The sequence below is a fragment of the Manduca sexta genome, chromosome 10, assembly GCF_014839805.1.
Source record: "Manduca sexta isolate Smith_Timp_Sample1 chromosome 10, JHU_Msex_v1.0, whole genome shotgun sequence".
NCBI classification, from domain to species: Eukaryota; Metazoa; Arthropoda; class Insecta; order Lepidoptera; family Sphingidae; genus Manduca; species Manduca sexta.
Window position 1 is genome coordinate 401,878 of NC_051124.1, and position 12,870 is coordinate 414,747.

At 36.9% G+C, this 12,870-nt stretch overlaps 1 protein-coding gene across 1 annotated transcript; it reads right to left on the reverse strand.

The window, feature by feature from the left end:
• Nucleotides 1–10,326: 10,326 nt before the first annotated feature.
• Nucleotides 10,327–11,588, reverse strand: LOC115441826 (ommochrome-binding protein-like). The gene has a single exon (XM_030166742.2). It carries the CDS (start codon nt 11,176–11,178, stop codon nt 10,327–10,329), a length of 852 nt encoding a protein of 283 aa, XP_030022602.2. The 5' UTR covers nt 11,179–11,588.
• Nucleotides 11,589–12,870: the final 1,282 nt, after the last annotated feature.

The following is a 12,870-nucleotide window of genomic DNA, read 5'->3' on the forward strand; positions in this document are numbered from 1 at the left end:
GGCGCAGTTATAACGATTTTACCCATTTCGCTTAAATGGTCTAGTGATGGCGTACTTGGGTTATTAATGGAGGGGTTTTGGTTCAATCCAGTTCGGTGAACAAATATGTTGCGAATTTGTCCATTCAAAAAACACATGAGTTATTCAAGTATAATTTTCGTTTACTAAGTCATCATAGAAACGAACTTTCGAGGACAAGATTAGAGATATTTCCATTTGAGATATTGTGTATTATTTTAAAAATATGCACAACAATCTTTCATTTCATTGCGATAAATATTTTCTCAAATAAAGTCGGCGAAACACAATTTATCAGACATGTTGCAGAGAAGATTTGTCTCCGGTTACCACTGGTCGCCTGTCTGATATTAATCCTATGACGTGTAGTGTAAGGTATAATATATATGTATATAAACTAATACGTATATTGTGTCAATGATTATAAATATCAATGGTTTTTCTTTTAAAGTTTTTTTTATAGCTTTAAATGATGAGACGAGCTTATCGTTCGCCTGATAGTAAGCGATACGACCGCCCATAAATAATAGAAACACCATCCAACACCTTGAATTACAAAGTATTGTTTGGTATTCCATTACGCTCGCCATCCTGATACATGAGATGTTGAATATTAATATGTCCAGTAGTGACGCTGGCTACAATGTCCTTCAAATCGGAACGCAACAGTGACTACACACTGCTAATTGGCGGCAGAAATAGACATTGCGATGGTTTCTACCCAGGCGGACTCTCACACATGAGAGACCTACCACCAGTTACAATCCAGCTGCCAGAGTAATGGTGTCATTTCACATCATAACACCGAACCTTACAGACGGAATCTTGGGAATCATTTTCGAAAAACTCGGACAAACAATTACCCGTCCTGCAAATCAAACCTGAACTTCACAGTCTACATGCCATATGCCAAAATTGCAATAAATAAACTACAAAAAATATAACACGCTTAACCATTGAATCCATTCTACCGATAGCCTATTGGGGTCTAATCTGGCCTCTAGTCGTGTCAGTATCATCCGAACGGGCGGGAGAGGCTTAGCTCCTTACAGGCACGGATAGACAGATTGCATTACCTATAAAATAGGATTAGATGAGATATCGGAAAAGTTATTTAAAATTGCTTCTACGATAACTTTATTTAACGGACAGTTATTTTAGTATTCCATTTTTAAATAATACAGCGATATGAAACGATTTAATTATTGTTATAATAGTAGATCTTCATTTAAATGGTGTTATTTTAACGTGTTATTAATTTTGTAGCAATTTGAAATTCTGTTAATTGTTTTCGTTGAGTCGGTTTATTTTAACAAATTGAAAGCTATTGCGGTTATTTAAATTGAAATTATTTATAAGGTATCACGAGTTTTGAAGTGTGCATTTCTATAATTGCTTTTCAAATACAAAGAGAGTCTGGTAGGATAATGTGTTTTCGAAAATAGATTTATTTATATTGATTAATGTGGTTTTAATGAAATATTTGATGATTTAGAGTTAAAACCTAATGACTACGAGTTATGCGTTATTAAAATAGATATCCAAATATCTTTACGAACTTTCACAATATAATGAAGAATATCTTTTTTCTGAACGTTAATTACCTTAACTACTACTTCAATTTTAAAAATTCTTTCAATAACAGTAAGCTACATTATTCTAGATTACTATAATCTTTTTATTGTGGGAATGGACATTGACGTGAGCGGAGTCACGAGCAGAAAATATTTTATACCATAAATAAGACGAACTAATCACGTACGAGAAAATTTAATCGTTTCCAAGCTTTATTTAAGCAAAGCGAGTTTTATGTAAAATATTTTGGCAACGAGCTCCAATTAGCTCGTCTCGTGCTGTCGAGTTGCTAACAGCCTCCTCTAGGGAATATGATCTGTTTAGCTCATTCACTTGGTTTAAATGAAAATGTTGATATTCATGTTAGACTTTCCCGCCCTCACACCCACCACTACAACTCCTGTAAGCCAGGATCAGCAGTGGCACGCATTTTATGACACCGAGCAGTGAAGCTCGGCGAATCTCAGGGAAAACTAATATGTCATTATCCCGCAACGAAATTAATCAAATAGAAAGATAGGGAGGAGTTGGAAATATTAATTGTCCACTTCCCTCCAGAGCAATATTCATGTTAGCAATATTTTGCTTAATTTAAACAGCATACTTGTTTCGTTTGGCAAGGATAAAATATCTCTTGTGAATCAACAGCCAAAATGGACCTCATTCCGCTTATCATCAGGTTTGTGGCAGTACCAAAAAAATCTTATATGACGTGACATTTATTTTTTAATTTACATCGGTTTATGCTTTTATATTTAAAAGATTAGCTTCCGCCCGCAGCTTCGCCCGCGTGGATTTCGGACTTCAAAAATGGAGCCGGTCGCGAAAATTCGAGAATATTCGTTTTACGAAGCTACTTACTAGGTGATTCGCTAGCCTCTAGGTGCCAAGCAAGCCGCCTGCCTGTGCGTTCGCGACCTTATCTATATACAGAAATAATTCTTATAGCATGATTCAGTATTCACGTATGATGGCTTATTATTAGCGTATCTCATGTATAACTTTGGTGTTTCTATACCGATTTCTATGATTATTTTTTATGGAATATTTAATAATGTTAACTTTTTTAATTAGGGATGACTGAGAGTGTTATAAACGTAAGAGTAGACAAATATAATGAGAAAGCTTCGAACTGCTAAGCTATCGGGAGTTACACGTGTTATTGTGAGTCAACCATAAAAGATAGACATATGCTGTCGTGGGATATTTTTTACACAATTTTAAGGAGAACATTTCCGTCATACATGATTTCTGTGTAGCTTTAACCATAAAGGTTGCACACGCGACGGAAGCTTAAAAAATGGAGTAACTTCTCCCGTTTTCCCAACATTTCCCTTCACTGCTCTGCTCCTATTAATTGTAGCGTGATGAAAAGTATACTATAACCAGCACAGGAGTATGACAAATAATTGTACCAAGTTTCGTTAAAATCCGTCGAGTAGTTTTTATTTCCATAACGGTTATACAGACAGACAGACAGACAGACAAAAATTTTACTAATTGCATTTTTGGCATCAGTATCGATCCCTAATCACCCCCTGATAGTTATTATTATTATTTTGGAAATATATTTCATGTACGGAATTGACCTCTCTACAGATTTATTATAAGTATAGATATAGAATAGATAGATTAGGCAAAGACGTTAATACTACCTCTATGTAACAATAAACAAGTCTGATAGATGTCTATTCGCACAGAAATTCTAATCCCAGAGCAAGGGCTTTTCTAAGTTGAAAAATTGCCATATTTTGTTGTTGCCCGCTCTCAAAATCGAACACAAAACTCACGGAGTCATAATCAAAAATTTAAACGTTTGTTTTTGCATTAAAAGCTGCAATGTTTGGGCTAATGCTAACTAATGTAGTATATTTTGAATATCAATTATTTTGGAGCATAGTTGGCCTTCGTATTGGTAGACGTACATTTGTGAAGCAGAAATTACTAAGACGTCCTAAAACAGGTACAACCCATATATTAGAATAATGAAACGTGTCCTGTGTAATCAACGCCCAGACGACGCCTATAGGCGTTCTACGATCACCTTTACTAAATCAACCGGTTCGTTTGCGCCACGTATGCAAATCCGACGGTCGCATCTATCGGATTACCCTCAGATAGCTCAGTGTAAGCCTCAGATTACTTGATATGCGTGTACTAGGGGAGACGGCTTATGAGGTTGCGAGTATTTAAGGGCTTGAAGAAAGTTTTCAAAGTTTTTTGGTTGATGTTTTTTGGTGATTGTATGTACTACATTACACATTTATGCCCAAGGGTAATCAGAGACGCAACCAGGGCATCCACTTTTCACCAAGTGTGTTCCGTCCCATGATGTGATAGGGGCGAGCTTGTCGCGCTATCGGACACCAATTCCAGACTCCGGGCAGAAAAACCCAAATAGCACTTTGCCTGACTTGGGATTCGAATCCAGGACCTCAGAGTGCTGTCATACCGAGCCTTCAGTACTACGCGATCCAGGCATCCCGTAACTGGCGTCCGTCCGAGGCAATTAGTTTTGATGATTGTAAATAGGTTAATGTTTGCTGCGTATAATATTGATCATTAAGTTCAAGTCAAAGTTAAAAAATATGTTATGTGTAGGTATTTTTCCAAAGTAATTTTCATCTTATTACAGTCTTAAATATACACAATAAATGTAATCATGTCATAATAATTTCTTGCAAATATGAGACATCGATTTTTTTTTTCGATTTTATCACGGTTTTTTATATTTAAATTTTCTCCTGATATTTAGAAGACTTTGTAAACTTTCATGGTCTAAGGGGTTGGTCGTCCGAATAATAATAATAATATCTACCTACATTTTACAATAATGCAATTAAAAAAATTTTTTTTTCGTTTATTCTTTTATTATCATACTAATGGAGTGTATACCATATTTTATACTTCGTATTAAGCGTAACAAAATTCTGTAATATCAATTTGCCCGTCTATTTAACAAACTATATTTGTGGATATCAATCTGTTTCAACTCATTTGTTTAATATAAGAAGTCAGACACGCCACCTGTTTCAGTCCGCGCAAGTGCTATGTTCCACTGACTTTTTACGTAATGCATCCCCATTTGGGTAGAGTACGTCACTGACGCCATTAGACGTCGATGCGGGCACATCGCCTACACCCGATCAAACGACACATGATTACTACGTTCTATAAATTTTTTGGTGTTCTTTGTACTGATCTGTATATTATCGCGCCGAAATCTCACGTTCCGATATCGTTTTTTCAAGATCAGGAAGTTTATATACACTATATTGTCTCAATCAATCAGCCCATCGCCGTCCACTGTTGATCGTAGGCCTTCCTGAGTGAGCTCCAATTATCCTTGTCTTGAACAGCCCGCACCCATCGCCTTTTCCAAGTTGTCAGTCCATCATGCAGCAGCAGCGCTTACACTTTGTCTACCTGTCTGGTCCATTGACCACCAATCTGTCTGCAGAAATGGCCGGCTTATGTGCTGATTTTGCAAGACACACAATAAATATATTGACTATCGTCAAATATTCTTGTTGATTTACAATATACTTCAACTATAGTGCCATATATGCCAGAGACTGTCCAGCCAGAATAAAATTGTTTAATATTCAACTAAAATGCCATTGATATCTCCAAATTTTACGAGGGTCAAGCGCTACCTGACAGGCGTCGGTCGCTCGATACTATGACACCATAAAAATAACTTAAAATATGGCTACGTCTCATCAGTAATGTAGCGTATCGTGACGTGTGTGTATGATGCCAAAACACGAGCACGCGTTTTAGCTGCGTTCGCCGCCATTTGCCAGGTTCCGCCATTCGCTCCGGATCTGCCATTTGTGGCGCGAAACCGGCCGCGACTCGCTTCTAAATTATCTACTGTCTTGGCAGGCGCGACGTGATTATACGTTCCTTGAGGTTTTTATTATGGAATGTTTTTTGAGTTTGAATTGCAGGTCGTAATGGGCGAGATATTTGGAATTTTTCAATGATGCGACGATGATGAATAAGAGTTTTGCGCCGTAGATTCGGCAGCTAACTTTGCCTTGATTTGAGGCTGATGGGCATCCATGATATATGTACATATATCAGGAAGACTACATAGTTGTCCTCACTAGTTAGCGACTTTTGAGGGACAGGTCCAAATAGGTACTTTGAGACACTTTCTTAATTAATAATACTTTTCTATCTAATTTTTCGTTTAAGGTCGACAGAAGCGTCCATAACTCCTCTAGTATTCTGGATTTTCTAGTGCGATTGAAATCGCTTAACTACAAGTACTGCTTTATTACCGTCTTATTAAAAAGCACTATTTACCATCAGGTGTTACTGTGTTAATCATATATTTAAGAAGTAACTGCAACACATTCCAAGCACGAATAAAACCCCCGGTAAGACCACGATTCAAGTCATTAGACGCGAAATGCAAATGATACTTAACCGTCGAGTTTTAATTTTGGGTGCGAATAAAAAAACAACGGTTATGTACAAAAGGCCGGACGTACCATAAGAGAGGTTTAGGGCACGATTAGCATTTCGAGTGGCCGCCAGTTCAAACAAGCCGGTCGTTATGGGGCTTATTAGGGTTGTCGAGACAGTGGAGTAACTGCAGTAGAGGGCCTGGCGCAAATAAACCGAAAGGGGTCCCTCCTAATATGAAAAAAAACACCATTTTTTTCCAATTCTACAAAATTTAGCAGTAGAAACGTATAGATAGTTGCCACTGTAGAGGAACAGATGGTTGTGTTCCTCTATAGAAGGGAAGATCAGTCAGGCAGATGTTGTGACTGACCGGCCGCGGCTCCTCCGACGGTTCCTATTCGGAGGTGGTATATATACTGCGCGTCGCGTAAATTCTACTGCAACTCAGACTACTATCGCCATGTAGTGTGATTATTGGACATTATTTCCTAATTTTCAGTATTCAACGCGCAGTTCCTGTGAAGTTGAAGAGATAGATGTATATTAATTGTGCCGCCACGACCTTTTAAGATAAGGGCTTGTGGCATTATGACCATCGTGTCTCCCTTTAGTAAAGTCACTGTAAGAGATAAAAATTATATTTAAACGGGCAGACTTGGCTGCCTTTTTATTATTGCAGGTTTGAGTAATGTCCGAAAACTCCTTATAATATTTTCCTAAGATTTGGCTTTACCCATGTTAAAACTCATAGTAAGTCGGTGAACAAACCTGCGTACATTTCTAGCGTCGTCATCTCGTTATAGTATCGTTTCATTATCGTTCCGCTCACGCTGCGTATGTGCAAACTCGTGGTGATATTTCCCCGGCTTTTAGCGGTAAACACACGGTTTTACGTTTATGAAGTGTCCACCCCAGTCCCTTATATAACTCTGGACCTTGCTGATGGACATTTTCGCATACAACAGTAAAAATTAACGAAGATTTTTAAATAGGAGGAACCGTAATTTGTACTAGATACAATTCGTCTGACATGAATTGGCCAGCGCCGTCGAAGTTTCTGACTTGAACACATTGGCAGTTAAATATACACCTTTTCGTGATCTGGGCACTTATTTATTAATGCTGGCAATAGTATTCTCACACAAGTGTAAGAAAGTCTTGTTCCAGCATAATCCATAAAAACAAACCGTCAATAACAATGAACACAGATTCACAATGCGCTCGCGTATCGCAAAAATTTGGTTTGTATTACCAAAGCCATAAGCCGATGGCCTGCCCTTCGGTATTTGATATTTCCCTGTCACAGAATTTAATCGCTCATATGGAGTAGTTTCTTTGACATACATATACGGATTTAGATTTATTATACATCAAGAAACCCAAAGTCGCTGATATGAAGTCTCCGTGCGCCGAAGGACGCTTTCGACGTCAACGGCATCATCTAGCCTAGCTTCAGCGCGGCCGTCTAGGAGTCACAAAAATGTATTAGATAAATACAACTTGAAATCTAATGGTGGATAGCCCCCTGGCGCCCAACTTCGACCCCCTGAGAGCCCCTTGGATTCGCCTCTTACGACAGGCAGGGGATACCGTGGTGGATTCCTCCAAACACCCGCAATCCACAGGGAGGGACATATTAATATCTGATTAAACATTTATTCGGGAACTCCAAAATTATTCTTGAAGTACACATACACGAAACTTTATTTAATTCCAATACGTTTGATATCCACACAACGCGGAAGCTGTCTGAAATCCTTTAACATCATTGTTTACTTAATACTTCCAAACAAACTCGCCAAATCTGTTTATTTTAAAACCACTTTGTTAAGGGCGTGGAAAGTGTTGTTTGTGAGTCTACGAATTTTGAGAGTTAAAGGAGAGAGTGGTAGAGTCAAAAATGGGTAAAAAGAGACAGAGCAAAGAGAGAGTGATTGATAGATTAGTTTCTGATCAGTAAATTGGTACATCATACTTTTGGAATATTTTTAAATCAACATAAATAACTAAATTACAAATCCGATTCATATCATTTTTGTATCTGGTTCCAATAGGCCGGTATAATTTTACTATTGGACCACACTCTACTTCAGTAGAGGTAGTACTGGGGGTACGTAGTGGGGCCACTTAGCAGGGTCCGTATAAAAAAAAATACTATCTCCAATATTTATTTTGTGAATTCGTTTCCATATCCTATATTATCTCAATTCTCAGAAGTAGTCTGTTCAAATTGCGTTGTCTGTTTATAATGCCAAATGCACTGGCGTCAGCAGCTGTGTCGACAGCGCCTCGGCCGATGAGCTAGCGGAAACCATTTCCATTAGATTATTTGATTCGATAGCGCCGTGAGGGATGACCTGGGCGCGAAACGGGAGGACGCAGGTTCGATCCTGTACTCATACAAATTAATTTTTGTATGGTCTGGAAATGAGGTTTGATTTCCTTATACATACAACACAAAATATTACTGAGGATTCAGGACTATGTGAGACTGAGGAGTTTTTAAGTTATTTCTCTCCACTTAGATTATAAAGCGTTTTATCAAATTATCCTTTTCTAATAAAATTTATGTAACTAGTATTGTTATTTCAAAGGAGAATGTTTTCGATACATTTATATTTCAGATAAAAATGAGGGCTGTCCATTGCTCTGTATTCGAATAAAATAATAAATATAGATAAAAAGGTTTTCCTTTATATTACAATCTTCTAAAAACCTTATAAAATTCTTTAACAACCATAACATTTTAACTACAAAAACATAAGACAGGTCGGTATTGTTCTGAACAACATTAAGATACTGTATGTCTCTCGTCGCTCGACATATTTCGATGAACTAAAATATCAATTTTGTATACAATGATTGGTCATAAATGAGAATACGCCACGGGGCACTTAATTTTGTGAAACGGGAAACCATTTCCCAAGACATTACTGTAATTCTTCACGAATTTAGCAACTTTTGAGTATATTGAATTTCCGTTTCTCCGCTAAGGCCTTTGAGACGATTTATTCTCGGTTTTTATGTAATATAAAGATATATTAATTATTAAAAATGATTTCTTTAAACTTAAGAGATCACTGTCAGTGATGAATTACTCAAATTCCTTCTTTTATAGTAAGTCGGTACACGAGTAAATTGGTCACCTAATGTGAACTAATGTATAATAATAATATCAGCCCTGTATAATACTGTCCCATTGCTGGGCATGGGCCTTATCTACTGCTGAGAGGGATTAGGCCGTGGCCACCATGCTGGCCTAGAGCAAATTTATAGAAATCACACCCTCTCAAAATTCCTAAAGAGATCTTCTTAGATATGTACGTTTCTTCACAGTGTTTTCTTCACCGTTAAAGCAAGCGATAAATGACAAAGAATACACACATAATTTTAGAAAAGTTAGACGCATGTGCTCTTGGGATTTGAACCTGTGGTCATTCGTCTCGGCAGTCCGTTCTACGCCCAACTAGGCTATCGCTGCTATCAACTCATAACAACGACAATATTAGAAAAAATATAGATTTGCGTCGGCCTTAAAGGAAATTATTCTTACACTGCCCGGCCCTTAAATAGTCCGCCTGCTAAATAGCAGCGTCTTGTTTGCATTAGCATGTATAAACAATGATGCCGCACTGAGTCAATTTCGCCAATGATAATGTTTAAATTAATTATGTCCGTGGCTTTAACTCGTCTGGTGTTTGGTTTATGTACTAGCTTTGCTAATTTAGGTTTTACGACTGGTTATAATAAGATTGGTATTAATATTAGAATGGATTCCGGCGATTGTAACAAATTTGGGTCGTAACTCCGTCTATTTGGAGACTGTGTACCAATCGGATAATAATGAATGAATATGAACCAATTTGGATCGTAACTCTCATGTTTCGAGACTGTGTACCAATTATAATGCTATATGTAAATCCAAAATGGATATTGATATTTTCCACGACTCTCTCAACAAATTCAGATAATAATAGTTGAGATATTATTGTTCTTATGCCTCAAATTCTTAATACCCTTTTTTATGTCCTGTTTGCTTATTACGTATAGTTTATTTTAGAGATTTTTTTGTTTATATGTTTTCATAGTATGTCATAGTATAATTTAACAATGTACACATTACTTTCATGAATACTGTTAACTCCTTTAAGTTGACTGTGTACTAGAATATGACCATCGTTATGTTACTCCTGTCTCAAATTAATGTATAATCTAGTGGAGAACCTTATAAATAGATTAATAAATATTTACTCGTATCTTAAAGTAAAAAGAATGATATTAATTAAAACAACTTTCTCACTAAATAATTAAATTTTATATACCATTGCTAACATAAGTCCCCTTAGCCATGGGGATTAAACGCACTAGCTCATGTGAATCTGAATATATCAAATTGTTCACCTTATCGAACGTCATTCCGAGAACTCCTTGGATGCTGATAATTTTCTTTACCTTTTGTATCATTTTCCTAACAACGTAAATCCCTTCTTCACTGCACACATGTACCACATTCTTATGATCTATAGCCATTCCAATAAACCTAGGACTGTTCTTCAAAAGTAAGGCAACGTTCGTACCACTCTTGATCCCGTAGAGTCCAGTGCTGTTAATAAAGAACAAATTATCGTTCTTATCAATTACAAATTGATGAACAATATTCGACCTAAATGCTTTCATTTCCTTAACAGTTCTATTTGAGTAGGAATATGCATTCAAACTTGGAAATTTGATGAAATGAATATTCTTTTTTATGAACAACCACCATATATCCAAGTTAGGCACGTTCAGCCTCCAGAGATTTCTCTTGATCGTGTCATATTTATATATACCGTAGCTGCCTCCGAAGTACATTTCACCTGGGCTGCTTGCTATCGCAAAAGCGTCTTTGATGCCCTGTAACACAGTTAGTTTTCTCGTATCGATCTTCAGGAGTGCCGGTATGTATTCACCCTGCCCCGTATCGAAGCTAAAGTAAAGAGTGTTTGTTGATTTATCGACAGCTAATTGGTTGGGGCTGTGACTGATGGAGAAGAGAGCCTCCTTCACGTAACACTGCTTCGTTGGATCGTTCGTGGGCAGGTCGCACAACTTGTTTAGATACTTAGACTCCACTAGTGTTAGCATCAGTATTAAGTATGTCGTTTTCATTATTTGTATTATCTTCATGTATTTGAGTATCTATAACTTTATCTATTTCTATTTTTTTATCGTGTCTGGTATTGCACTACTAATCCTTAATTCCATTAAGTCCTTTATTCCACATTGTTTTATCACTGTCCTTTATACTCTTACATTAAACGAGGCGTCAGTGTCACGAATGTCTGAACACGAACTGCGATCAATTTGTTTAAAATATTTATGTTTCCCACCGATTGTTTTAATAACTGTTCGGTTCCGTTATTTATCGAACATGCATCAGATATCGTTATGCTGTTTAATTGAAATATGAGTTGGCACTTCGTTATCTACAAGCGCTGAGTGTGGTTTGTGGGACTGATTTGGTTAATATAATGATTTTTGTTGCAAAAAATTAGCTCAATGGCAAAAAGTCTGTTTATGTAACAGGTCTACTGGCAGAAACATTTTGGAGTGAATTATATTTTCTTGAGTTCGATATTAGTTAAGTAATTAAAAGATAATTTTTCTATTAGAAATACATACGTTATTTTGCTGAGATTGCAACTTGTTAGCCTCGCTTTTTTTTGGAATGGATAGGTTGGCGAATACCTATCCTTAAATGAAGATAGTGTATATAATTTTCACGAAACGATACATTTATAAACGAAACAAAATCTATAAGTAAAAATATCTAACGCAGTGTTTCCTTATCCTTTTATTCACTTACAACACAATGATGGAGGAATAAACCGGAATCCCGTAAAATCCCCCATAAAGCGCGAACTACACGAGCCCACTGTCAAAAATCACGTCATAAAGAGGAGGGTAGCCATAAAATTTGATGATCAAAAGGATTGGAAAAGGTTAAAGGGAACCGGGTCGCGCCCGTTTCGCGCTGTTTCGGAATAATTGTTCTAATTTAGTACCGCTGACATTTAAAATTAAAAATGGAATAAAATTTGAAATTCGAACGCTGCCAGTTTGTTCTATCGGGTCTAAATATAAATATATTTTGTAGGATACTGAGGAGTATTTGCCAAAATTCATTCTCAATTGTTACAACAAAAACCTTTTATGCCAGTATGCGGTTCGGACTAATAATATAATTCTTTTAATTTATTTTTAATATATTGAATTTTCTTTGAATATATTTTGACCAAACAATCTTTCCTTAACTAGCCAGACCCACGAAGGTTAAGGATATAGTAAATATAACGTTCTTGTTAGACACGAGATAAAGTTTTACATATCGCTGTGTTAGGTAGGGTTGTCAGGACATTTTGCTAGTGATAGGATATAGTTTATATCCACCCGCATAGCGACCACCGTACACGTTGTTAAAACCCTAGTGGCCCACGTGAGTATGTCGCGTTCTGGGATCAGCTTGTGTATACCCAGTTCCAATAGGCCGGCATAATTGTGTCGGAAAGTACCTTAATAACGATTCTAAGCGAGCAACAGTGGCGAATGGTTTATATAAGCCAATTCTTACCGGCTTTCTTTTATGTAGAGTCTAATTATCATCAGAACGATATGCAGACGGCATTTATACATAAGTACCTTTATGTTGTGTCAGGTTCTATTTCAGAAAATTACACCTTTCACCACTGTAATAGAAAGTTATATATGGCAACCCTACATAGAGCCTATATACGATATAGTTTTGATTGTTACACGACCGTACTTCGATGTTGTAACAACAATTCTAGACCTGGTTTGTGTACACAGGTGTTCAGTTTA